The 24,560-nt window shown below is 55.5% G+C and overlaps 8 protein-coding genes across 8 annotated transcripts; 4 read left to right on the top strand and 4 right to left on the bottom strand.

Moving 5' to 3' along the window:
- Positions 1 to 231: 231 nt before the first annotated feature.
- On the top strand, positions 232 to 2,144 carry SODALDRAFT_322601 (FAD/NAD(P)-binding domain-containing protein; the record flags this gene model as incomplete). The annotated part of the gene is made up of 4 exons (XM_028609736.1): positions 232 to 381; positions 486 to 1,071; positions 1,190 to 1,482; positions 1,545 to 2,144. 4 exons carry the CDS (start codon positions 232 to 234, stop codon positions 2,142 to 2,144), a joined length of 1,629 nt encoding a protein of 542 aa, XP_028469286.1.
- A 202-nt stretch (positions 2,145 to 2,346) lies between these two features.
- On the top strand, positions 2,347 to 2,741 carry SODALDRAFT_120512 (hypothetical protein). Its single transcript, XM_028606627.1, has one exon. It carries the CDS (start codon positions 2,395 to 2,397, stop codon positions 2,605 to 2,607), a length of 213 nt encoding a protein of 70 aa, XP_028469285.1. The 5' UTR covers positions 2,347 to 2,394; the 3' UTR covers positions 2,608 to 2,741.
- A 765-nt stretch (positions 2,742 to 3,506) lies between these two features.
- On the top strand, positions 3,507 to 10,590 carry SODALDRAFT_120474 (hypothetical protein). Its single transcript, XM_028606626.1, has 3 exons — positions 3,507 to 3,814; positions 3,921 to 9,980; positions 10,056 to 10,590. The coding sequence occupies exons 1-3, from the start codon at positions 3,641 to 3,643 to the stop codon at positions 10,089 to 10,091; spliced, it is 6,270 nt and encodes a 2,089-aa protein (XP_028469284.1). The 5' UTR covers positions 3,507 to 3,640; the 3' UTR covers positions 10,092 to 10,590.
- SODALDRAFT_331214 (glycosyl transferase family protein) lies at positions 10,538 to 12,230 on the bottom strand. Its single transcript, XM_028611401.1, has 2 exons — positions 12,071 to 12,230; positions 10,538 to 11,957 (listed from the first exon to the last, which is right to left on the bottom strand). Exons 1-2 carry the CDS (start codon positions 12,105 to 12,107, stop codon positions 11,017 to 11,019), a joined length of 978 nt encoding a protein of 325 aa, XP_028469283.1. The 5' UTR covers positions 12,108 to 12,230; the 3' UTR covers positions 10,538 to 11,016.
- Positions 12,231 to 13,130: 900 nt separating this feature from the next.
- On the bottom strand, positions 13,131 to 15,170 carry SODALDRAFT_120434 (FAD/FMN-containing dehydrogenase). Its single transcript, XM_028606625.1, has 3 exons — positions 14,813 to 15,170; positions 14,572 to 14,688; positions 13,131 to 14,504 (listed from the first exon to the last, which is right to left on the bottom strand). The coding sequence occupies exons 1-3, from the start codon at positions 14,992 to 14,994 to the stop codon at positions 13,292 to 13,294; spliced, it is 1,512 nt and encodes a 503-aa protein (XP_028469282.1). The 5' UTR covers positions 14,995 to 15,170; the 3' UTR covers positions 13,131 to 13,291.
- SODALDRAFT_357527 (hypothetical protein) lies at positions 15,054 to 16,533 on the bottom strand (the record flags this gene model as incomplete). Its single annotated transcript, XM_028614011.1, has 8 exons — positions 15,054 to 15,146; positions 15,215 to 15,322; positions 15,405 to 15,511; positions 15,583 to 15,806; positions 15,931 to 15,968; positions 16,034 to 16,065; positions 16,185 to 16,345; positions 16,523 to 16,533. 8 exons carry the CDS (start codon positions 16,531 to 16,533, stop codon positions 15,054 to 15,056), a joined length of 774 nt encoding a protein of 257 aa, XP_028469281.1.
- Positions 16,534 to 16,589: 56 nt separating this feature from the next.
- Positions 16,590 to 18,409, top strand: SODALDRAFT_120385 (cytochrome P450). The gene is made up of 3 exons (XM_028606624.1): positions 16,590 to 16,725; positions 16,806 to 18,197; positions 18,350 to 18,409. Exons 2-3 carry the CDS (start codon positions 16,824 to 16,826, stop codon positions 18,383 to 18,385), a joined length of 1,410 nt encoding a protein of 469 aa, XP_028469280.1. The 5' UTR covers positions 16,590 to 16,725; positions 16,806 to 16,823; the 3' UTR covers positions 18,386 to 18,409.
- A 2,829-nt stretch (positions 18,410 to 21,238) lies between these two features.
- On the bottom strand, positions 21,239 to 24,141 carry SODALDRAFT_120370 (hypothetical protein). The gene has a single exon (XM_028606623.1). The coding sequence runs from the start codon at positions 23,744 to 23,746 to the stop codon at positions 21,410 to 21,412; it is 2,337 nt and encodes a 778-aa protein (XP_028469279.1). The 5' UTR covers positions 23,747 to 24,141; the 3' UTR covers positions 21,239 to 21,409.
- Positions 24,142 to 24,560: the final 419 nt, after the last annotated feature.

Genomic DNA, 24,560 nt, shown 5'->3' with positions numbered 1-24,560 from the left:
TAACCTCCCTCTGCAAAACACCCCCTTATTCCTGGTCAGAAGACCACACCCTGCGCAGCTTGGACCTACTCCAATAATAAGAGGAACACCAAGCAGCTGTTGCAACATCACACACCTTCGATGCCAACTTATTTCTATTCCGTTTCTTCCCATGACCGACCTTAAATCGTCTCATATGATTTTGATTTATTCCCAGCTGTTTGATTACTTGTAAAACTCGTCCTTGTCCACATGGATGCTCACTACATTACGTACGCAAGCACATCTCTCCGTGATTCCTCCAAGATATACCAGGACCTTAGGTCCACCCGTCTATACAGCATCGTCGGGGCTCAGAAAACCCGACTTCTGGGATCACTTGCTATGGACTCTCTCGAAAAGGTAATCAAAGTACATCCAACTTTCCAATTCTTCGTGAAAACGAGGAAGATAAAATGAGCAATCAACATTATGCTAACGGTGTTTTGTTTTCTTTTTCCCCCCAGCAGAAGTTCTCTGATTTGGACGGACAGCCTCATATAGGTATCGTGGGCGCTGGTCTCGCCGGTTTGCGTTGCGCCGACATTCTGTGCCGGTATGGATTCCGCGTCACCATCGTCGAAGGTCGCGACAGAATCGGCGGCCGTATGGTTCAGGAACGGCTTCCCAACGGCCACTTGGTTGACCTAGGGCCCAATTGGATCCACGGTACCAGCGAAAATCCCATGCTGGATCTCGCGAAGCAAACGAACACGGCAGTTGGAAGCTGGGACACGCGGACTTCCATGTTCGATGAGTCTGGCAAACTCTTTCATCTCAACGACAGTGAAAACTATTCCGAGATTATGTGGGATATTGTGCAGGACGCTTTCAGGCATTCTAATAAGCACTGGACGACGATTCCCGCCGAAGAGAGCCTCTGGGACTTCTTTCAGAAGAAGGTGGTCGAACGAATCCCCGAAACTGAAGCGGACTTTGAGCGAAAACGCAACACCGTCCTCCAGGTGTCTGAGCTCTGGGGTGCATTTGTGGGCAGCCCTATTACTCGACAAAGTCTCAAGTTCTTTTGGCTGGAGGAGTGTATCGAGGGCGGTAAATATCCCCCCCTTTTTTTCTTCCTTTTTTTTTCTTTTCCTCTTGCCATTTGCCATTTCTTTTCATTCCTTTATGTAATCTGCGCAAACGAAAGGCATACTGACCATCAGAATAGAAAACCTCTTCTGCGCTGACACTTACCACAAGATTCTCGAAACCATAGCGAGGCCGGCAAAAGAGCACGCAACCATCATGTACAACACGCGGGTGGAGAGGGTTGAGCTACGAACGCAGGATCGACCACACCCCAGGATACGCACCAGCGGGGGTGCCATTCTCGAATTTGACGAAGTGATCCTGACCGCGCCGCTGGGGTGGCTCAAAAGGAACCTCGCCGCGTTTGACCCCTCGCTCCCAGAAAGACTTCAACAAGGAATCAACTCCATCGGCTATGGATGTCTCGAGAAGGTTAGCGTGTTATTCCTTGCATGACGTGCTCTTTGACTCCAAATGCATTGACACCAGACTAGGTCTACATCAGCTTTCCCAAGGCGTTTTGGCTCGTCCCCGACTCCGAAGGCCGGGTAGTGCAGGGGTTCTGCCAGTGGTTGGCGCCGAGATACGCCCCCGAGACAAACCCAAGGAAGTGGAACCAGGAGATCGTGGAGCTGGCCTCGTCAGGCCTTGCTACCTCACACCCCACGCTCCTGTTCTATATATACGGGGAGGAGTCTCAGTTCATCACAGAAGAACTGGGCAAGATGCAGACGGAGGAGCAGCGGGACGGCTTTCTGTACAGCTTCTTCAAGCCGTACTACTCGCGGCTCCCGCAGTACGACGAGGCATCGCCGGACTGCCAACCGACCGGGTGCCTGGCGACGGACTGGCTGCACGACGACTTGGCCGGCAATGGCAGTTACAGCAACTTCCAAGTGGGCCTCGAGCAAGGCGATAAGGATATCCGGACCATGAGAGACGGAGTGCCGGAAGGGGGGTTGTGGCTGGCTGGGGAGCACACGGCCCCTTTCGTGGCGCTGGGCACGGCGACCGGGGCGTACTGGAGTGGAGAGAGTGTAGGGAGGAGGATAGCGGAGGCTTATGGACGGGAGATGGAGACGGATAAGTCGTAAGATGCCAGTCTCGGAGGGCATTGGAACCCCTTTTGTATTTTAGCTTCTAGGTAGTATTACTCTTTTCGTGCTTCGATGTTGCTTCCAAGACGATGTGCCTTCCAAGACGATGTGCCTTCCAAGACGATGTTGCTTCCAAGATGGTACTCACGAATCACGAATCATGAATTTTAAAAACGATTAATGATAAGACTTATTTTGAGCTCACATGAAGGGCTTTAGTATGTATGGATAGGCAAAGAACAGTTTGATGATACAAGTAAAGAATATGCTTGTATCAACTTGCCTTCTTTTCTTTTCTTCCTCCCAATACCCCCCCTCCTTTTTTCCCCCCTCTCATCATGATTGGTTATTTTTACACTCCTTGCTAACACCACATTCTGCCATGTCAAGTTGGCCGCAGGGGGTGGACGGTGGTGTCAACAGATTGTGCTTCAGATCGCGGAGTTGGGCTTATCATTAGGCTTCCACGAAGACGTCGACTCGTTCCATAGCCGTTACGATCTGAAATGTACATATTGCATGCATACGTAGGTGTTTGGGGGAAGTTTCTGGCAAATTTTGAAGCTGACACGAACAAATCAAGTAGCGTTGGCTCCTCGGTATAAATAGGAGGACGACATTTCAGGTTGCGACGCGGTCACGAGCGTCTTTGACATTGGTGCAGCAATCAAGTGCCAATGTGGGTGTGGGGTCGATGTTAGGTACTTCGTACCTTAGGTAGCGGTACCTGTGAGGCATCGCCATGTCAAGCAGGTGCCCCTCTTTGAGCAAGCCAGTCCCCGTATCCGTAATATAGTGTCAGGAAGCGTGATCACGGGACTGGGGTCCCACATATTGTTAACAATCGACATTACCTCACTGGGCATCCTGCTCAGACATATGTACAAAGGCGAGCTTGAACTAACATACCTTACCCATACCCCTTAATACAAAGGTGATGGCTTGTTAAGGACATGTACCTACAGGTACAACAGCAAGGTCCGGTCCAAGGTACTAACTCCGTACTTACCTCTCCAGGCTTCAGCCCATCCGACCACCGGGGTCCCTCAACCTACCTTACTCCGTACATACTTTTGTTCTTCGCCCTGTTAGATTTACTCCTTACACAGTAATCCCCCTTCGAAAGCCTTCTGACCGCCCATACCCTACAGCCTTATTTACCGTTAAATCCCAGCCGGTCTCTGCCCGTCTTGCATCGTCGCTTTTGATGACGACCACACGATGACCTGCATCCCCGCTGTAGGCCGCGGCTCAACTGATAGCACGCCCGCCACTGCTTCGCCCTCCGGCTTCCGGTGAGCAACAGCCATTTTCTGGAGCCTGTTGGGCTCCTCCTCTCCTCATCCGTCCATTCAACCACTTCTGTCATCCGGGCCGGCACTTCCCGTTCCCGGTTTCGAAGGCTTCCCACTCCATAAAGTCCTCCGAGCTCCGCCCTCTATCCCGTTTTCTCGCTGTCGCCGGTCATCGAGACCAGCTGGTTGCCGCCCAATATGGCTACCTTCTTCCAAAGTTTCCGGAGCTCTACCATGCCAAAGCGGCTGCTCCGCTATGCCCTTTCCCGGCTGGAGCTCCTCGAAGATGAGACCCTCGATCTCGACAACCTGGACTTCGCCCTGGGTCGGAATACAACGTTTGAATTCAGGGATGTTGGAGTGCGCTTGAAGGTTCGTCGGCGCCCCCCCCCCCCCCCCAATTCGTGCTCTGTGTCTCGAAGCCGGGGCCATGGTGTCTTCCTCGGACCATGCTGACCTTTGCTTGCCCCGGTGATAGAAACTCGAACAGATGCTCAAGCTACCACCTTCCTTCAAACTGCAACGAGCCAAAGTCCTGAGGCTGAATGTCACGATTCCCATGGATTTCTACACAAGTCCCATCATTGTCGAAGTTGATGGCGTCGATATTCGCTTGAAAATGTCCGGGCGGAACGAGGAAAAGGGGAAAAATACTAGCAAAACACGCCGCCGGGCCGACGTCGTCCCTCACACCTTCGATCTTGCTGCTTCGTTTCTTGAGACTCAACCTCCGGATGAGAAGAAGAGATTGCAAGACGCGTTGGAGGCCGAGACACAAGATTTTGGAGCTTCAGTTTCCCTGAGCGATAGCGCGATTAGTGAAGAGGACGAGTCTGGCTTCGGCACGGGAGAGCCCCTCTCGCTTCCCGCTTTTCTCGCCGACTTCCTCCAAGGCATCGTCGACCGTACCCAGGTCCATATTCAGGGCGTCACTTTCCAGCTAGATGTTGAAGTCCCCCTGGAAGCCAGCCCGACCGCTACTGATATCGTCACTTTCCAGATTGCGCTCGACCGTATAGACGTTGAGGGCGTCACGACCGAAGTGAGCGATGGCTCTGGCGAGTCCCTGATCCAACCCAAGGAGGGAAAGCGCAACATTGCCCTTTCGCAAGTGCGGGCGTTCCTCATCTCCGAAGCTAACGTCTTTTCGATCTTCTCCCGGTCACCGTCCGTGTCTTCTCCTGTTGTATCGCAGACGTCCTCCTTTTCTGAGCCTGTCCCCGCGTCTCCTAGTCCTACAGCCGAATCATCAACACCCATTATACCCCACCTCCATGATAGTCGGCTTGACGATTCGGTCCACCTCAACGAGATTGACGAAGCACTCCTGCACGACAGCGAAGCTGCCTTGCAAATCCCGTACGAACTGGACGATGATCCTGAGCAGGAGGAAGAGAACGGCAATACCCCTCGGGCGTCATTACACCAAGAATCTTTCCCCTTCCCGGGGATCCCGTTTCGCTCGAATGACTTGTCTGGTGAGGTTCACGAATCTCCTTGGGTGCATTCCGAACTCCCGGTACAACCGACATCGCAGCCCTCTTTCGACCTGCTTCAAGAGGAAGCAGAAGAGACTCCCCTGCCTGAATCCGGGACCCTTTGGGCCTCCCAGTGCTCTCCCACGGGCTGTCAGAGTCCAGAACTCAAGGCCGACGACGACCTGGCCCAGTCTCACCTTTTCACTCACGAGGAAGCTGAGAGCATGTACATGAGCGCCTTCTCCCACACGAATTCCGAACACCTGCCCTCGCAGGCGCCGGGAGAGTGGCACTCGCAGCTTGAACCATCTCCCTCGTCTCTCAATGCGACCACGGAATCACGGCAGCCGTCTTCACCTACAAAGCCAATCTCTATGGAGAGTGAGTTCATGCACCAAGGAACGGACGATAGCAGTTCGTTTTTACCCACAACAGAAGCCTCGCATCCGACTTCGCCTCCACAAGCCGAACATGAGGAATCCGACGAGGAATCAGCGCAGCCACAACCAATACCTGAGGCTAGTGAGGACAACGCTGTTGAGCCGTCCCAGGATGATGTGGCAACTCCTCGCGGTCCAACTAGACTCGCCAAGGAGATCATCGCACTGGATCGTATTTCGATTTATATTCCATCCCGCCACAAACATCTCCACGTGCAGCCAGCGATAGCAGCGTCAGCGGCGCAATCTACGATGTCCTCAGCGAGGAGCGTTAACTCCGCTGCGGCAGCCATGCCAGGGGCGTTTTCGACCTACCCTACGTCTCCAAGATTGGAGGCGAGCATCCCTCCTCAACCCAAGCCTGCTCAGCCCACTGAGCCACAAGCCGATGATGCGCTTGAAGTGTTTCTGTCGCCTCTGGAAATTCGCTTTGATGCGTCCCTTGGTTTCCTTCTTGCCACCGTGGTCGGAAAACTGCTGGAGGCCATAAACGGGGCCATTGAAGCGAGCGCAGAAGCGGGCGAGGCGACAACACAGGGCCAGCAACACCAGCCGAAGGACCAGTCAAGCGACGGCCAGCTACCAGCCATCAGGGTTTGCCTTGAAAGAATTTCTCTCCTCTTCCTCAACCAGCTAAGAGGTGTGGCTGATACAGCCGAGAGGATGATGAGCTCTTCTGGTATGCACCACCTTCAACCGGAAATTCTCCTTCAAACAGTTCTGGAAAACGTCTCCATCTGTTCCAAGACTCAGGGAGCGACGAGGGAAACAAAGGTCGACCTTGGGAGGTTCAAGTTTGGTTATGCCAACGACGACATTGTCTGCTTCGATCAAAGTCTACAGATGCGAGCATCTGTGAGAGACGAGTTCCCTTCGGCCGGAGCTGACGTTTCGGTACTGGTAACCAAGTCCTCCGACTCCACGAGAACGAAAGTTACGACATTACCTCTGCTAGTGCAACTCGACCTACAACGACTGGATGAGACATTCAGTTGGTTTGGGGGTCTGAGCAGCTTCCTGAACGTAAGCTCATCGATGGCGTCGAGCCCTTCGTCATCCATTAAGAACCCGGTTCAGGTGGTTCAGGTTCAACAGCATCAGAAGCCAAGGGGTGTTCGTTTCCAAACGCCAATCAACCCCAACGACAAATCAGCGGCTTCCGAGAACAAAGTGGACATGCGAATTGGGGGGTTCAATCTAAAACTCAACGGGAAAGATTGCAGCGCTGCGCTAGAGACAAGTGCCGTTAAGATGATCAGCAGGGATACGGTTATTGTCTTTTCCACCAGCAAGGCACGTCTGGCCGGTCCTTTCTTGAGAAACTCTAGGGCGGGCCCTCCGATCGTCGCGGAGATGGACGCGATTCGCTTCGACTTTCAGAACCACCCCATGGGCAAGGACCTGGAGCGCCTGCTCGAACTCATTACGCCATCCAAAGCCAAATTCGACGAGGGGGACGACGAGATCATGGTTGACACCCTGCTGCGGCAGAGGCGTAAGGGCGCAGTTCTCCTCGTCTCCCTAGGTCGGCTCAATGTCAAGGTCAGCCGCATGGAACAGCTTGGCTGTTTATCTACTCTGGGAGAAGAAGTGTCGCGTCTTTCAACGGTCGCCAAGTACCTGCCCGAGGATGACCGCCCAGGCCTACTCACTCTGGGCAACATTGGCGTCGCTCATGCTTCCCTTGACTTTGGGGGCAAGGTCGGCACTTTCTATGCCGGTTTAAAGGAGTTGGATGTCGCTCACATCACTTTCCCTTCGCTGGTGGCTCTTGGTGTTAGTCATGTTTCCCTGAATAGGAACGAGCGCGAAGACCTCATCAGCTCTCCTGATCCGTCGAGCCTGGGAGCGTCATCCCAGGGTCCTGTGGTGATGATGCGCATGGTCGGCGACGAGATGGAGCCTGCCATCAAGGTCAGGATGCGAGACGTTACCTTCGAATACCGCGTGCCAACTGTGATGGACGTGCTGGGCCTCGCGGCTGATGCCACACCCCAGGACTTCGAGGCTACTTTAGCCGCTTCCGTGGCCAATCTTGGCGAACAAGCGCACCTTGCACTTCACAAGAAGCGGTCTCCAATCTCCCGGCCGGGTGAATTGAAGCAATCGCACAACAAGCCAACGAAGGTTGACGTGGTCTTCAGACACTGTTTTGTCGGGCTGAACCCGCTCGACCGCATGTCGAAGCTTGTCATTGCTTTGACCGATGCCCGCTTTGAGGTCGGTCTCCCCAAGGATGTGGACACAGCGGCGACGTTTCACATCAACAAGGCCTCGCTGCTTCTCACGGATGATGTGTCGAAAATGCCGGACCAGGACGGGCAGCGCGCGCTTCGTCGCAATCCCCAGGACAGATCGTCACAATGGACCTTTGAGCTCATGTCTCGAGGATTCGTCAACATTTGCTACATTTCAGCCGCCAAGGTCAATGTCAAGGTCATAGGCAACGGTGAGGATGGCGAAAAGCAAGTCGACATCGAACTCCGCGATAATCTCTTGATTCTCGAAACGTGCGCGGACTCGACCCAGACTCTCATATCCCTGGCCAATGCGTTGACCCCGCCTACGCCGCCGAGCAAGGAGGCCAAATACAGGACGGAGGTCGTGCCTGTCCAAGATCTGCTGGCCTCCATTTCGAACGAGGCTTTTGGCAGAGCGGAAGGTGTCTACGACTTTGATGCGGACTTCCCTTTGGTCGAGGCGGTTGGAAGTGACGACGATTTCGATTTCCCCACGGGCTCTGGTACCCTGCCGGCGACGTCTCAGCATCATGTGGATACGTCGACAGCCGAGCCACTATTTGATGCCGGCAACCCACTCATGTCTGGTAGTCTCGGTGACTCTGCCGCCGGGAGAGGGAAGGGTGCTGAAGGTTTGGGAGCCAACCTTCATAGTAGCACATCGGACGTCTCAGATACAACCAGCGAACTGGTGATGGACGAAGACTACTTCACCAAGAAACCAGATTTGGACTCGTTTGCGTGGGTATGGAATTCGACCAACAACTGCTATGACAGAGCAACGCCTGACCTGGTCAAGCGGAGTCCCGTACGGGTGTCGGTCCGCGATGTTCATGTTATCTGGAACCTGTTTGATGGTTTCGACTGGGACCGGACGCGCAATGAAATTACAAAGACGGTCGAGAAAGTCGAGCACAAAGCAATGGAACGCCGAAATGCGGTCAACGAAGAAGAGGACGAGGTGGACGTGATCGGCGACTACCTGTTCAACTCGATTTACATTGGCATCCCGGCGAATCGCGACCCCCGCGAGCTGGCTCAGATGATTAACGACGATCTGAACGACGGCGCCACATTCACTGAAACGGAGTCGATAGCCACGACGGCCGTCACAGCGACGGGCGGTCGCGGCGGACCCAAAAAGAAGAGGAAGTTGAGGTTGGACCGAAGCAAGCGGCACAAAATAACCTTCGAGCTTCAGGGAGTCCATGTCGATGCGATTCTGTTTCCGCCCGGTTCTGGAGAGACGCAAAGCTCGATCGACGTCCGTGTCCATACGCTCGAGGTATTCGACCACGTTCCGACATCGACATGGAAGAAATTCGCAACGTATGACAAGGATGCGGGAGAGCGGGAAATGGACACAAGCATGGTCCGCATCGAGCTTCTCAACGTCAAGCCGAACCCAGACCTCGCTGCGTCGGACATCATTTTGCTGGTCAACGTGTTACCTCTCCGGCTCCATGTGGACCAAGATGCGCTCGACTTCATCACGCGCTTCTTCGAGTTCAAGGATGACGCTGTGCCGGTGCACAGCTCGCCTAGTGATGTGCCGTTCCTCCAGAGAGTCGAAGTGATGGATATCCCGGTGCAGCTCGACTTCAAACCCAAGCGTGTCGACTACGGGGGGCTCAAGTCCGGTCGGACAACAGAATTCATGAACTTCATCATCCTCGATCAGGCGCACCTCACTCTGCGCCATACGATCATTTACGGGGTGTCGGGGTTCGACAGGATGGGCAAGACGCTGAACGACATCTGGATGCCGGACGTGAAGGAGACGCAGCTCCCCGGTGTGCTGGCCGGCCTGGCTCCCATTCGGAACCTGGTCACGATCGGCAGCGGCTTCAAGGACCTCATCGAGATCCCCGTCCGAGAGTACCAAAAGGACGGGCGCATCTTCCGCGGCATCAAGATGGGTGCGACGGCTTTTGCGCGCACGACGGGGACGGGGGTGGTCAAGCTCGGTGCCAAGGTGGCGATCGGCACGCAGTCGGCGCTTCAGGAGGCGGAGGGACTGCTCTTGTCGAAGCCGGCGGCGGCGGAGGCGACGTCGTGGGACGGCGACGATCCGAGCGACACGGACGAGCAGCCGAAGAAGATCAGCCTCTACGCCGAGCAGCCGATGGGTGTCATCCAGGGGCTCCGTGGCGGGTATGCGGGCCTCGCTCGTGACTTGAACCTGGCCCGAGACGCCATCATTGCCGTTCCTGGCGAGGTGATGGAGAGCCAGAATGCAAAAGGTCTGGCCAAGGTGATGATGAAGCGCGCGCCGACGATCGTGTTCCGACCCGTCATTGGAGCGAGCAAGGCCATCGGTCAGACACTGATGGGGGCGACCAATGCACTCGATCCGGAGAACCGCCGCAGAGTGAGCGAGGTGAGTCGATTGTGTAGTGACCGCTCTCACTGTTTTGAAAAAGGATATTGTGCTGACGCGTCTGTTTGATTGTAGAAATATAAGCAGTACTCAACTTCTGGCGGTATTTGAAGAAGCAAGCCCCCTGTCTGTATCTTTTGCTCAGCGCGGTCGGTCGCAATGAAATCAGCCAGGCGTTTATCTCGCCGCATCGTTATTGTGTTCTTATTTTCTTCTCTGTTTTTCTCTCCTTTTCCCGGTCTACTGGGCGGATATCTCTCATGACAACGTGGACCATGAACAGGGCAGCGTTGCAATTTTTTGTTTCTTTTCCTTTTTTTCTTTCTTTATTTAGAACAGGGCACATGGGAACAGGCTGGTCGGCGATGGAGGTGTTCTCGATCTCTGGTGTAATAATGCTACTTTTTACACTCCCATTTCCTTTTATTCTCCCGTTTCTTCTGCTTCTCTTCCTTTTGCCGCTTTCGTTTATTTTGCACCCGGACTGGACAACGATACCCTAGAGAAAGACGCATTCTGCTCTCCTTTTTGTTTGCCGCCTGCGAGAGACATCCTGGTGACGAGCATGGCCTGAGGTAGAAAGGGGGCGGAAGAGTGTAGGATGGCACGGTCGCTCGTTTGAAGTAGTTGCTCTTCTTTTGGTCCTGGGGGTTTTGCTTTGTCTAGGCATGCAAAGTGATTATGGGTGGTGGAGTTGGAGGCTTGAAGCACTTGGCTTAGATTGAGATGTGCGTAGAGACGAATCGCAGAATGACAGACAGGATATATATATACATTTATAAATATGTATAGTTTGCGCGGATTATGTTGATGGTTCGTCTATGCCTGGGAGTCTATACGTGTGTGGAGATTGTTCATTATCCAACTGAATTTTACGCGTCGTTCCAACGAGAAAGAATAAGCCAAAACAATAAATATATATATATGAAAAGAAAAAAAAGGAAAAGAAAAAAAAAGGAAAAGGAAAAAGCAAGGGAAAGAAAAGGGAGAAGAAGAGGATCAGAAGACAGCAGACCGAGCCAGCCGCCCCTCGTCTCTACAACCCATCATCGATCCCGCGGTCCCGCTCGGCAGCCCTCCTCTCGGCATCGTACTCGGCCCACCAGCGATGGGTGACGTCGTCGTCCGGGTTGGCGGGACCGTTCCAGCGGCCGTCCGGCCCGCGCTCATCCCAGGGCTTGGGGGCGAGGATGTAGTGGACGACGCGGACGCGGTCGTCGCGCCAGATGGCGTCGTGGACGCCGGGCCAGCGGAGGGTCTTGAGGGCGTTGTAGACGTAGGGGAGGGCGACCCAGCGGGCGCGGAAGAGGTCGCTGAGGAGGCTCTGGTCGGCGAAGTCCATGTTGGCGGCGCCGCGCTCCATGTGGTCGAGGATCTGGGCGTAGAGGGCCTTGGACGGGTTGACGACCTGCAGGCCGCCGTTCATGTAGCCGAGGGGGCTGTCGGTGGTGGGGTCCGGGCCCGTGTGCTGGGCGAGGTCCGGGGTCTGGTGCTGGGTGGTGAAGGCGCAGTTGGAGGGGAGCCAGTCGGGCGGGTAGTGGGGTTTGCGGAGCGGGTTGCAGACGCAGGCGTGGCCGGCGGCGAAGACGCGGCTGCTGGTGGACTGGTTGGCCGGGTCGGAGGAGACGGCGGGGTCGTCCAGGGGCAGGGTCATGAGGTCGTCGATGTTGTGGCGGACAAGCATGTCGGCGTCGAGCTGGACGACGCGGGTGTACTGGGTCAGGCTGAAGGGGGTCAGCTTGGACCAGCAGTCGTAGAAGCGCGGGTCGTTGGAGTAGTCCCGCCCCTTGGTGGGCAGGAGGTACTCGATGCGCTGTTTCGGGATGCCGCGGCGGTCGATGGCTTCATGGGCGGAGGCGGGAACGGTGTCGGTGTAGAGGGCTACGAGGGGATAGCGGGAGCCATGCTTGCGGAGGGAGTAGTCGAGGGTGAAGAGGCCGGGTAGGTAGGCTTCGTTGGTTATGAGGACGGTGTAGACTGAAGCGGGAGCAGGAATTCGGGTTAGTCAGGACGGGAGAAAGAAGGAGGAGAAGAATTAGGAGGGGAGAAAGGGCGAGGGGCGAGGGGCGAGGGGCGAGGGAGATGGTTGCCTTTGTCCGAATCTACTACGCGTTTTCCGTCAGCCATGGCGGTGATAAGGTGATTATAGGTAGGTATGGGAGCAGCTAGGGCTGCAAAGAAGTACTAAAAGGGGGATATTGGATTGGAGGACCTATAAAATATGTATATATATAAAAGATTGAGAACGTATTGTTGGTGTTGAGGGCCTCGGGAGATCAACGTTGAGCTTTCGCGACGATTCAGGTCTGGGTCTGGGTGGGGTCTCACGGTTCAACGGCTCAACGAAAAGGGAAGGTGGGGGAGGGGTTTACGGGATGTACTAAGGTAATACGAGTATTTTCACGTACACGTAGACGCGATTCAGTGTCTGAATCAGGAGAAACGGACGTTTATTGACTTCTGAGGTACGGAGGACGTATTTGCCTGTGTACGGGCACCTTACTTAGGTACCTTAGTACGGACGACAATGTATACCTAAGTTACGAAGTACCTGACACTGTAGTGCTTCATCTCATGACGCCATCGCGGGGTCGAAGAGCCATGTACGTGTAGCATTATCTTTTTTTAATATTGTCTTTTTCTTCTCATTCTTCACCCAGTTGCAGTCGAAAGAAATATAGACGAACCATGATACCTTATTTTAATAGAGCCCTCTATTCAGTTGCTTCTCATATGGAGTAGTCATCGCCATGCTGCTGCCCTGATCACCGGCCCAGACCTTGGTCACGACCGCAGGGTCCAGTGACGATCTAAGAAAAGAGTCGACAACCCGGCCTCAGATCCCACGACCGAGATGATGCATTCTCCTCATCTTCATACTTGGAAAGATGATGAATAGTCTTGTTTGTCTGTCACTCACTCACTTCTCTTATCCAACCCCCGAATGGTCGCAAATATCTAAGTGGAAGGGATTTCGACACCATGGGAGGTCTATAAGCTCTCCTTATAAAGGGAAAGATATCATTAAGGCTATGCTATTATTTAGTTAGACATGTTCCCGCAACATCTTACTTCATCTTCGTCTTTATTTTCTATTGCGCCCCAATCGCTAGCGGATTGGTAAACACATTCCTCCGGTCATATCTCTTCTTAATCTCGGACAGCTCGGCCACATTGCTCCCGTAGTACGACTCCAGGGGTGGGGTAGAGATCCTATTGTCCATGTATCCCGCATAGGAGGCAGGTCTGTCATGCCTAGGTCAACCCATTGCCACGCGAAGAAAGAAGCGAAAAGAAAAAAAAAAAAGGACCTACCCGACTATCGGCCTAAGGAAAGCCTCGGTCTCTTCAAACCAGTTGACCAACCCGTCCTGGGCCTCCTCGTCCTCGGACCCCCACGCGACCATCTCCAGATGCGAGTAGGCCTGCTCCCGCCAGGGGAAGGCCGAGTCGCCCGAAACGGAGATGTTCCAGGCATGCCACTCGTAGAAGGGAACGCCGGCGGGGTCCAGCAGGTCCAGCCGGCTCACGAGCTCGTCAATCACCTCGCCGTCGGGGATGTTGTCCCTCTGCACAAAGTACGAGCTCGCGACACGGATCGCCCGGGGCCAGGGCATGGCGGTGGGCAACTCGGGCGCCTGGGGCCGCTGGTCCCAGTCGAAGACGGGGAAGCCTTCCAGGGGTGTGAAGGGCTGCTGGATCGTGTTGAGCGCGTAGGGGGCGATCTGGTCGGCCACCTCGTCGGGCGGGCAGGCGTCGCCCAGGTAGCCGACCGCGCGGGCGGCGTTGGTGCCGCAGCCGCCGGAGTAGTGTACCTCGGGCAGGCCCAGGGACGGCAGCCCCGACTCGGCGACGATGGACCGCAGCGTGTCCTCGGCGCAACCGAAGCACCAGCCCAGGAACTCGACGCTGTGCTGGTAGATGAGCAGCTGGGAGGTGAGGGCCGGGTCGGCGCGCGGGGCCCACGCGTGCCAGGCCTTGGCTACCTCGGCGCGGGCGTCCTGGCCGGCGGCGGTGGCATTGCCGGTGGCATTGCCGGTGGCATTGCCGTTGGCGTTGGCGTCGGCGTCGGCGTTCCAGCGCATCAGCACCATGGAGGAGCGGGGGTACTCGCGCAGGGCGAGGGTCCACTCGACGACGATGCCGTAGGAGCCGCCGCCGCCGCCGCGGATGGCCCAGAAGAGGTCCGGGTTCTCGTCGGGCGAGGCGGTGACCTGACACCCGTTCGCGAGGACGACCTTGGCGGAGACGACGGAATCGACGCCGAGGCCCACGGCGCGCATCTGCATGTTGAAGCCGCCGGAGGAGAGGTAGCCCGAGAGGCCGACGGTCGGGCAAATGCCGCCGGGCCAGTCGAAGCCGTCTGCGCTGCCGCCCCGCGCGGCGTGGAGGGCGGTGTAGAGGGCGCCGAGGCGGATGCCGCCACCCACGGTCGCGGTGGCGCCGTCTTCGCTGACCTGGACGTGGTCGATGTGGCTTATATCGATGACGAGGGCGTCTTTGAGGGCAGAGTAGGCGAGGAAGCTGGGAGAGCGGTTAACTTAGCTGGAGTATTTAGAGCGAGGGTGAATTCGAACGAGATGAGTCATACTGGTGACCTCCAGACCTGGGCACGGGTTGAACGCCATGGGTCTTCGCGCACTTGATAAGGGGGGCAACCTCGTCCTTGTGCTGGACAAAGGCGATGAGGGCGGGAAGCTGTTCGTCCCTAGATTTACGAACGTTGTCAGCCAATTCTTTTCTTCTTTCTTTTTTTTCTTCCTTTTCTCCATAGCCATTCTTGTATTGTGATAACCCTTGAATCCCTTCCTGGACGACTTGGGGCAGCATACTGGATGTGTTCTCCAATCCGGGCATCGGTATAAGTCTCGTCGTCAGCGGTCACGATGCGATCGGCGGCGTTGTCACCAAAGACATTGGCGACGCAGCCCTTGAGATCTTCCCGTCTGGTCCTCCAGGGCTTAGCCAGCAGGGCCCTGGCGAAAAGAGGAATGTAAAAGAGAGAAAGCCTCATTTTGGGCAGGCCAGGTTAGACCAGGTCACAAACGACAGAACACCAACTCCCTTCTGTTGTCAGATGTTGGAGCTCGAGCTCGAGGCTTCAATGGCTTCAAGGCAGACAAAGTCTACGGTCGTGCCGCCGGGTGGCATCTGGGGAATTGCGTCCTAAATACGATCCCAGCACATGGGTTTCAAAAGATCCCGACGATATTAACGCCGGTCCGTTGACTGACGATCATTGCTGCCGATACCGCAACCGCAACCGCAACTGCAACTGCAACTGCAACTGCAACCGCATCCTGTGCCGCTTTCATGCGGCCGGGCCCCACAGTTCGAGATGTCTACCACGTGCGGCAGGAGGGAGGGCAGGTGGCAGGTAAGCAGCGGCCCAATATGATACCTGGATATTGAGGTCAAGGGCACCCCACCCCACAGAGAGGCAGTTGTTCGGGTAAACCACTGCGCATGACGGTTAATCCAGGGCAGTCCCATCTGGGTGGTTAGAGCTGTGGTGGCAGGTCTGGTCTTGGCTACAGTCGCGAGACTTGTCATCGAAAAACAATCAGCGACGAAGAGACTACCAGACTACCTAGGAAGACACGAGGTAGGCCGCAGGCGATGTCTTGGGAGATTTTGCATCTCAGAATCTGTCTCATTGGGGCGTAGTTGCAGCCCGATGATTGGCGGTTCACTGCTGGTTCCCCTGGATCTAAGGCTGAAGCTAATGGTGGTTGTCCCGCGTGCGGACGGAAGTGGCTAAATTTGGGAAGAGAAGTATGGCGAGAGGAGAGACGTTGGGGGGGTTGATTGGGGTTGCTGTGTTCCCTCGCCAAGCGTTTCGGTCAGGGGAAAGGGAAAGTCACCTGACCTCGACCAACAACACCGGGAAATTATAATACCGTTTGCCGGATTATGGGCCTGTGTGGGGCTGTGCGACATCCGGAATCACCACCGAGACTGGACGGACTTTGTGTCTCCCATCTGGTCCTGGTGCGTCCAGCGGCGATAATCTATCAGCCCACGGCCTACCGCTTATAATAAGAACGTTGAACCGAAGCTGCTGTCGATTCGTCGTACGAGTCCGCTCCCGCGTGGGATCAGTGACAGGTCCATTGCTGACAAGAATACCGCTGGAATGAAGAAAGGGGCTTTTTGAAGTTCTAATAAAAAGATAAAAAGAAAAGCTTGGGTCAGAGGACTAACTAGTGACGCTCCCAACGGCCGTGCGATGCCTCCGTCCGCCTACGGAGGCTCCGGCGGTGCCGGCGTGTTTGCAATCCGCCGGTCGGGCCAGGCACATGGGTAGGGCCCCCCGTAGTCCCCGACCGGCAACCCGTTGGTTGTTGAACAGAAAGCTGGTGGTCCTGTTCTTTTTGTGGCAGTCGACCTTGGACGCTGTAATACCTACTTTACTCCCCAGATTTGAACGGAGCTCTAGGACAGCGATCAGATAAGTTCGAGGCGTTTTTTCTTCGCTTGTTCAGGTCTCTCATCTCTCCTCGTTCTTCCTTGTCATTCATCTTCATCCCAAATTATCTCACTCCCAAAACATCACCCATTACTTAATTCTTCCGCCTTTCTGACATTTTTCTCCCTTCTTCTTATTTTGGTTCTCCATCCAAATTTTTTTTTTAAAAAAAATTCCAGTTCTTTCAGAGGGACTGCCATTTCAATTCGGTTTCTGTATCCCTGCGGTTCTCTGACACCAAAACGCAAAAAACTCTTCTTACTCGTTTTCCTTTGGGTTGGTTGGTTGATTTATTTATTTTATTATTTATTTATTCATTTGTTTACTTGATTTTCGCATCCGTGCCACAAGGCAAGCCAGGCTCAAAAACCGCCATGTGGATTCTCGTCGTGGCCATTGTGGCCCTGGTGGCCTTCTACGCGAGGACGCCAAAGACAAAGATCCCCAAATACAAGGGCGACGGCTGGTTTTCGTTCCTGGCCGATGCCGAGGCGTACTCCATGCGGCCCATCGAGCTCCTCAATCGCGCAACCGCCCAGTGCGGCAACGTGTTTTCCATCCAGGTCCTCACCGTCTACAACGTCTTCCTCCGCGGCAATGAGCTCAACAAGGCCTACCTCGAGGTCCGCGAGGACGTCTGGTCTTTCGGTGGCGGCATGGGCATCTTCATCAACAAGATCCTCGACGACGGCTACTTCGACAACCTGCGCACGCTGGTCGGCTCCCTCAGCCGCTACATCAACCGAGCGTCGGCCCAGGAGTACACCGCCCGCTGCACCACCATCGAGGCCGAGAAGACGGCCGACGCCATCGCCGCCCAGAAGGACGTCGCCCTCTTCGACACCGTGTCGGGCATGGCCCACAAGATCATCGTCCGGACCCTGATGGGCGAGGATTTCTACGCCGTCGCCGACGAGCTGCTCGACATCCTGCACGACATGGAGTCCGACATCGGCAGCCTTTACTCTTTCATCCTGCCCAGCTGGGTCCCGCACCCTCCGGCCCGGCGCCTCGAGGCCGCGCGCCAGCGCTTCAAGAAGATCTTCTTCGACATGCTCGAGCGCCGCGGGGAGTTCCTCGGCGAGAAGGCGTCGGACGCCCCGGACTACGTCGCCTACACCATGACCGACAAGACCACGGTGCCGCTGAAGCACTACATGCCGTCGCACCACACCGTGCTCATGTTCGCCGCCCACACGTCGACGGTGGCCTCGATCGCCTGGAACCTGGTCTCGATGCTGCGCAACCCGGAGGTGCTGGCCCGCGTGCAGGCCGACCTGCGCAGCGACGGCGGCGACGACCTCCTCCTGCAGGCCTGCATCAAGGAGACGGGCCGCTACTACGCCGGCATCAAGACGCTGCGCCTGGCCAAGCAGGAGATCAAGGTGCCGGGGACCGACCTGACCGTGCCCAAGGGCGCCGTCGTCTCCATCGCCCCTTACCTGACGCACCACGACCCGGCCAACTGGGCCAGCCCGCAGGTGTGGGACCCGAGCCGGTGGATCGACACGGCCACCAACGAGCTGGTGGTCCCGGACAACACCAAGGGCGCGTCGGGCCTCAAGTACATCCCCTTTGGGTACGGTAGCCATCGGTGCGTCGGCGAGAAGATGGCCGGCATTATCGTCACTGGCGCCCTGACCACCATCCTCCGGGACTACGACATTGCCTGGGCCACCCCGGAGACGCCCGACTCGGTCGACTTTACCTGTCTCGACTTTGACAAGATTGGCACGCCCTGGCTCAAGGTACGTTACGTTCTGTTTCTGTCTCTCGTTACTACTATCCCTACCCCACCCGGCCCCCGCCCCCCGGGGGTCTCTTCCTGTTTACGTCTATGTACATATTCCTGAACGCTCTGGCATGGGTATCGCTGACGTGAGACGGGGGCTATGCACAGGGCGATGTCCGCGTCAAACTGACCAAGCGCGAGTAAGGAGGCCAATGACAGGGGGCCTCTGTTGTTCTGCTTTTTTATTATTCTTACCTATCACGACATCCACTCTTGTCAGCTATTGACACGCCCTGGAAAATTCCGATGAAAAGTCGAATCCTGTGGCCATAGGGCTGATATAGCCCACGAGGACAAGGAACCCTGGGTCGGGGATGGATGGGAGGGAGTATGCATGCATTCTGTGATTTGATTTGGATTGGGGTTTCTTCTACGTTATTACGACTCGAGCGTTTCTGTACTATGTGATATATAGCCTCTTTCCATGGCAATACGTACCTAGACATATATAGACTTGTTGGGAAATGAGATTCCGAGTTTTCATGATGATATGACACAAGGGTCTTGATAGCACGGTTGCATGTCTCTTTGAAAAGCGCGAGGCGATGCGCTGCGCAAGGCATTTTTTGGCAAAGCTCCTCCCCTTCCTCTGATCTGCTGTGGGATCGATCCGGATTCCGGACAGAATACATAGTGACCACGGGAAGAAACAAAAATAGACACCATAGCAAAGATCGACCCAGGGTTGTTGCACAATGTTGCTGCAAGTTTGAGAAGACAGGTCATCTCGTCGAGGACTGAGGTGCAAAGCCAAGGGCTTCGCCCTGATCTTTCCCGTTTAGGCCACCGGTTTACTGCCCTTGGATGTCCTTGGCCTATATGTCGATCTACCTTACCTATGTCTGTTGGCGGAGCTGCTGCATTGCACTGCACTGCACTGCACTGCACTGGCAATCCTTCGTTGAAGCTGCGTCGGGACGTGCAGAGAAGGAAAGCCAGGATGCTTGTTGACCGATCGTGCCTGCAACTTGCCAGGTTCAGAGTCCAAGTGCCGAGAGTCTAGAGACTAGCATCATCTGTTATTATTATCGTGAGGCGGGGGGTGAGAGACAAGGGCGATCGACAAAGTCAGATGGGTATGTATGGGGAATGGGTGCTGGTTATTAATAGATGATGTTTCATCTTTCGGAAGCCCTTCGCCTATCGGGTTCATGATGTAGGGACTTTGGATGTCATAGGGTTGGTTCATAGGGCAGAAGGATTGAGACACGGACTTGTTAAGATGATTCGTAGACGCGGCGGGGGGACGCGGCGGGGGGAGTGTCGGATCCGAGACGTTGGCGAAGTGAAATAGGAGTAGGTAATTATTCTAATTATTATGTCGAATCGTTGTTGGATCGAAAGAGTCCGACTGATGGTTGGTATGGTAATGGTAGCTTGGCTTGGCTTGTCGCAGGTGAGGCTGATCGGTCGGTCCAAAGGAGTAGATTTACAGAAGAAAATGAAGAATAAATGCTCCCCCTCTAGCTGAGGGTAGAAAGCTAAATACAGTAACCCCGCTTCAGGGCCGGTTATGTAACCCTCCCATCAGTCTACACTTGTTGCCCGGTGGCTCACATCTCCTTTTCATTGGCTTGCTGACTCATCGCTGTACCTTTGTAATTAATGTCGTCCGACGCTTCACACACCGCCACCAACTCACCACCAACTCGCCAGACACGATAGACACCACAGACACCACAGACACCATGACACGACCGCGGTCACAACCCCATCCTCCATGTCGGAGATGTCGCACTTCGCATGCTCATGCAACTTCCGTTGAATAAAGTACTTCTTCAGCCCCCAAGCTATCTCCCGTCGTTAAGGACATGCAATGTGACCATGGAAGCAGGAGGGCGTGCCCGTATTGACGATTGTGATGATCTTTAATTGCACGTCGGAAGACCGGGGGAGCTCCCCCTTTTTTTCTTTCTTCAAAAAATGGCATAAATTATAAGAATACAAATCACACGTCTGGGTGGGATTCGGACATACGGATCGCCGCAACGGTATCTTTCAAAAGACACGGGAAGAGAATTACAAATCGCCATGTGACCCTGATTTTCGTGCCGTCCCGTCCCCGTCCCCTTGATGAGATATCTACTCTGTCCCTGAAATCCCGCATGCAAAAAGGGGGGTTCTCTTAAAAAACCACTGCACCCACTGCACTAATACCACCTTCCCAACATGTCTACCTGACCAGCTATCTTCCCAATGCCGCCAGTTGAAATCGGGCCTTCAGAGATATTGTTCCGCAACGTTCCCTTCTGCTCAAACCCGCCGGTACACATCGTTGCTGCAGTTACTGTATGGAGCTGCAAGTGCTGGGACCGTTTAGTCTTAATACCTCGGGCAGACCGCCGGTCGTTGCTCGATGCCCTCCGTCGAACGGAAGGGTAGTGGAATCTAACTTTTGAGCCACGCAATTTAATATGCCTACCGTGTGCATACTCCGTACACGTACAGTCAGACAGTCAGACAGTCAGACGTGCTGTCGATTGGTGCTTATACGAGGCTGGGGGCAGTTGACGAGAAAAGACAAAAGGCAAATCAGAAGAGAGAGGATGAAGAAAACATGTTTTTGTAGGACGAGAGCGTAAAATTCGTTCTTGGTATCGTTGATCATGCTAAATAAACTTGTGTGAATAACCTCCTGTCCATCGCTTGCTGCGAGGCTCCTCTTCCCCAGAACCCGCAACGCCGTGCAAACATGAATGCAGGAAAAAAACGTAATGTAATGCTAGTAAATACCCTCATCGTCGCAGCGGGGGGATAATCCAAACGCCCCTCGAGATGATTCCCCAGGCTCCATGCACCCCAAACTGTCCAAGTATGCCATGCCATGCTATGCTATGCTATGCCATGTCATACTATGCTATGCTATACATCTGCTTGTTCTACCTGCTCTCCACCTACGAAACCCTGTGATAACAAACTAAGGGATGGGGGGGAGAGCCGCGTAGGTAGAACTAAAGCATCCAGATCCAAAACCGTTCATCGAAAAGAAAATAGAAACAAATCTACATGAGAAAGTGTGAAGATGGGACAAAAAAAGACAAATGAAAAAGAAAAATGCTGCAGATGGACAAGGAAGAAAGGGGGGAAGATTGGGGAACCAGGGGAAATAGGGGAAATAGGGGAAGCCGCGGGGTATCAAATGCGTGTAGAACCAATCCTCCCATCCCATTACACCACATCCTCCAAAGCCCGGCGCAAAATCTCGCTCAGCTCGCCCACCGTCTCCGGCCCGAAAGCGGTATCATGATCTCCGCTGAACGGCACCGTCTCAAAGCTGGTGAACCGGCCCGCGTCCCACCGCATCGCGTCCTCCTTCATCAACTCCCGGATGGCCCGCGCCTTGTCCGAGTCGAGCTCGTCCCTCTCGGGGCTCCGCGTCCACGCCCCCTCCTTCTGGCACTTCACCAGCACCACGGGGAAGTCCGACTTGACCCCGACGGGGAGCAGCTCGCCCGGCGCCACGTTCGAGATGAGCCGCAGCCCTTTCTGCACGTGCTGCTTGATGTTGGTCAGGAACTCCTCCTCGTCCATCCCTTCCCCGCCGCACAGGCTGGCGAACGGGCCCAGCCCGTCCTCGAGGTCCGCCATCGTCATGCACGAGTGGTGGCTGGTCGCGCTCGCGACCGAGATGCAGGATTGCCGCCGCAGGTAGCGGTCCTCTGCTGGGCCCGGGAGGGGCGACAGGAAGCCTGAAGAGTCCCACGTGTCTTCGGGGACCGTCAGGGGTGACAGCAAGCTCGAGTGGCATGTGTTCCTGTTGTTGTTGTTGTTGTTGTTGTTGTTGTTGTTGTTGTAGTTGTTGTTGTTGTCGTCGTCGTCGTCGTCGTCGTCGTCTTCGGCCGCAAGTTGCGGCAGCCCGGTCGTCGTGATGACGAGACCGGAAGGCCGTCGGACAGACGGGGGTTGGGGAGCGCAGAAGCTGAGCCGGGAATGCCGCCTATTGTTGGCCTCCACCCCACCGGTCATGTCGGCCGCCAGGCTGAGCAGGCAGGACCGCGGGCGCTGGCGAGGCGTTTGGGTTTGGGTTTGTGGTTGGGGTTGGGGTTGGCTTTGGGTTTGGGGAGGGTGGAAGCCGATGCAGGAAACGCGGCGGTGAGAAGGAGCCGCGCCGCCAGCCACTCCGGCCGTTAGGTTGAAGAGGCAGGATTGCGGGCGCTGGCGGGGGGCAGGAGGCGGGGAGACGTCGACGTGGGAATCGCGCCGGCCTGGCTCCACACAACCAGCCATCTCTGCTGCCAGGCTGAGGAGACAGGACCCCCGTCGGTTCTGTGTCGTCGTGTTCGCCGTGCCGAGGGCGAAACAGGACTGGCGGCGACGTCGACGTGCCTCAGCACCCGCGTCGACGGCCAGGAAAGACTGCCGGCGAGTGTGTGCCTCGACAATACGCGGGTTCACGCTTTGGCGGCGTTGCTGTGGCTGTAGCTGTGGCTGTGGCTGTGGCTGTGGGATTTGTGTCGTAAAGGGGCCGACGTTCTCCTCCAGCTGCTGGAGCGTGACGCACGAGGTGCGGCGTTCCTCCTCTTCCTTCGTGAGGGGCGCAACAACCTCCTCGAGAGCTTCGTCGCGGAAACGGGCGAAGGGGTCGATGTTGTCAAAGGGGTTGACCGTGACGTACGAAGCCCGGCGTTCGTCCTCGAGGACCTCAACGACGTCGTCGTCGTCGGCCGAGTTGACGAAGATCCGGTCGTTGAAGTTATCCTCCCGGAAGCGGGCAAAAGGGTCCACGCTCTCGTAGGGGTCGGTAACCGACTCGCAGTCGGAATCTTCTCGGCTGCTGCACTCCAGGGAGGCGGGGGAGCCAGGTGTCCAGGACTGGTCCGGAGTGGACGGAGATGGGCACTCCTCCAAGTCGCTCATGGAACTGGTATTGGACCGCATGGGCGGGAAGAACGTGCCCCATGTGCTCCTCCGCCGGTCGTCGTCGTCGACGTCCTCCTCGTCTAGCAGGCACTCCTCGGCCTCCTTGAGCGTATCTGGCTGATCGAACTCGTCGTCTTTGCATTCGGGAAGGGCGTCGTCGGCATCGGCGTCGGCATCGGCGTCGATGGCGGCGGCGACGGGGTTGAGCGCGCGGGAGAAGATGATTCGTGCAAAAAGCTCGTTCTCGGCCTCGTCGGGGAAGGACGGGAATGCTTCAGGGTTGCCCGAGTCGATCATGATGACCTTGAGGATTTTCTCGCCTTGAGATTGGAGAAGGTGAGCCATGTCCATTGCAATCATGCCGCCCATAGACCACCCAGCGAGTAGGTAAGGGCCATGGGGTTGGATCTCCCTGATCTTCTCCACGTAATATTCGGACAGACCCCGAAGAGTCGAAGGAAAGACAAAGTCGTCGACATCGGCGCAGTGCATCGGGCTGGAGATGCCGTACACGGGCCTCTCGTCATCGTCGCTTAGGGAGTGGAGGTAGAGGTAGGGAATGGCGAGGCCGGATATGGCATGGACGATGAATAAGGGGGTGAGGTGGGAGTATTCAGGTCCTTGGAGTTGAGTGATGACCTCCATCGTGGGCGGTCAACCCGGAGACGTTGTTTTTGTTGGCCCAAGACGAACCAAGAACGAACAAACGAACAAACTTCAAGACGGCGCGCGTTTGGTTGAGACTCCTCTTCGAATTCTCACCGGACTCTCGACCCTCGACGAGAAAGGTGAGATAGGGCTGGAAGGAATTGGGAAGGATGAGAAAAGCCGACTCGGTGTGGAGCCAAGAATGCAGACCAGAACAAGAAAGGGTTGAAAGGTTGCGCAAAGCAAGAAGGAAGTGCAAAGGAGCCGAAAATAGGAAAAATAGCTAAGGCATACCAGGGGGGGGGTTGTGTGTTGTGTGTGTTGGGAGGGTCTTCGGTTCGGCCCTGCGTACAATGTGTGCTGTGTAAGCCAGCCCAAGCCCAGTTCGGATTCCTTGCCCGTTTCGTTCCGACGAAGAAAATCAAGCCCGATGGGGAGTGAAAAGGATTGGGAATGGAAAACTTCTTGGGACCTGCCACTTGATGTAAGGAAGTGTGAAACAAGAAGAAAGAGACGGGATATGGAGATGCCCATCCCATGCCCTTGCGAGGTCTTATATCAGAACTGACGTCTCTTTCCACTTGCGGTCAAAACAAAAGCCTTGAGGTCGAGGTGGCCAAAACTAACATGCAAGATCAAGGTTAGCCTCTCCGATGACATGATGAGCCGAGAGGCGAAAGAGGCAAAAGAGGTGGCAAAGCACGTTCGGCCTCGCCATGACCGCTTGGCCACTCAGTAGATGAGAAGATGCGCACGGGTGGGAGATCGAGAGAGACTAGTCCGTACCTTAGAGACAGGGGGAGGCGGGGGG

Source organism: Sodiomyces alkalinus, assembly GCF_003711515.1.
Source record: "Sodiomyces alkalinus F11 unplaced genomic scaffold SODALscaffold_2, whole genome shotgun sequence".
In the NCBI taxonomy this organism is placed as follows: domain Eukaryota; kingdom Fungi; phylum Ascomycota; class Sordariomycetes; order Glomerellales; family Plectosphaerellaceae; genus Sodiomyces; species Sodiomyces alkalinus.
This window is presented reverse-complemented; position numbering and strand designations above follow the sequence as displayed.

Coding starts and splice junctions, on each gene's coding strand:
- SODALDRAFT_120474 (XM_028606626.1), top strand. CDS start 3,641: ATGGCTACCTTCTTCCAAAGTTTCCGGAGCTCTACCATGCCAAAGCGG. Junction 3,815..3,920: donor ATGTTGGAGTGCGCTTGAAG/GTTCGTCGGCGC, acceptor CCCCGGTGATAG/AAACTCGAACAGATGCTCAA. Junction 9,981..10,055: donor ACCGCCGCAGAGTGAGCGAG/GTGAGTCGATTG, acceptor GTTTGATTGTAG/AAATATAAGCAGTACTCAAC.
- SODALDRAFT_120512 (XM_028606627.1), top strand. CDS start 2,395: ATGATACAAGTAAAGAATATGCTTGTATCAACTTGCCTTCTTTTCTTT.
- SODALDRAFT_120434 (XM_028606625.1), bottom strand. CDS start 14,994: ATGAGGCTTTCTCTCTTTTACATTCCTCTTTTCGCCAGGGCCCTGCTG. Junction 14,689..14,812: donor CGGATTGGAGAACACATCCA/GTATGCTGCCCC, acceptor TCGTAAATCTAG/GGACGAACAGCTTCCCGCCC. Junction 14,505..14,571: donor CCCAGGTCTGGAGGTCACCA/GTATGACTCATC, acceptor CCGCTCTCCCAG/CTTCCTCGCCTACTCTGCCC.
- SODALDRAFT_120370 (XM_028606623.1), bottom strand. CDS start 23,746: ATGGAGGTCATCACTCAACTCCAAGGACCTGAATACTCCCACCTCACC.
- SODALDRAFT_120385 (XM_028606624.1), top strand. CDS start 16,824: ATGTGGATTCTCGTCGTGGCCATTGTGGCCCTGGTGGCCTTCTACGCG. Junction 18,198..18,349: donor TTGGCACGCCCTGGCTCAAG/GTACGTTACGTT, acceptor GGCTATGCACAG/GGCGATGTCCGCGTCAAACT.
- SODALDRAFT_331214 (XM_028611401.1), bottom strand. CDS start 12,107: ATGGCTGACGGAAAACGCGTAGTAGATTCGGACAAAG. Junction 11,958..12,070: donor CGTAGTAGATTCGGACAAAG/GCAACCATCTCC, acceptor CTCCCGCTTCAG/TCTACACCGTCCTCATAACC.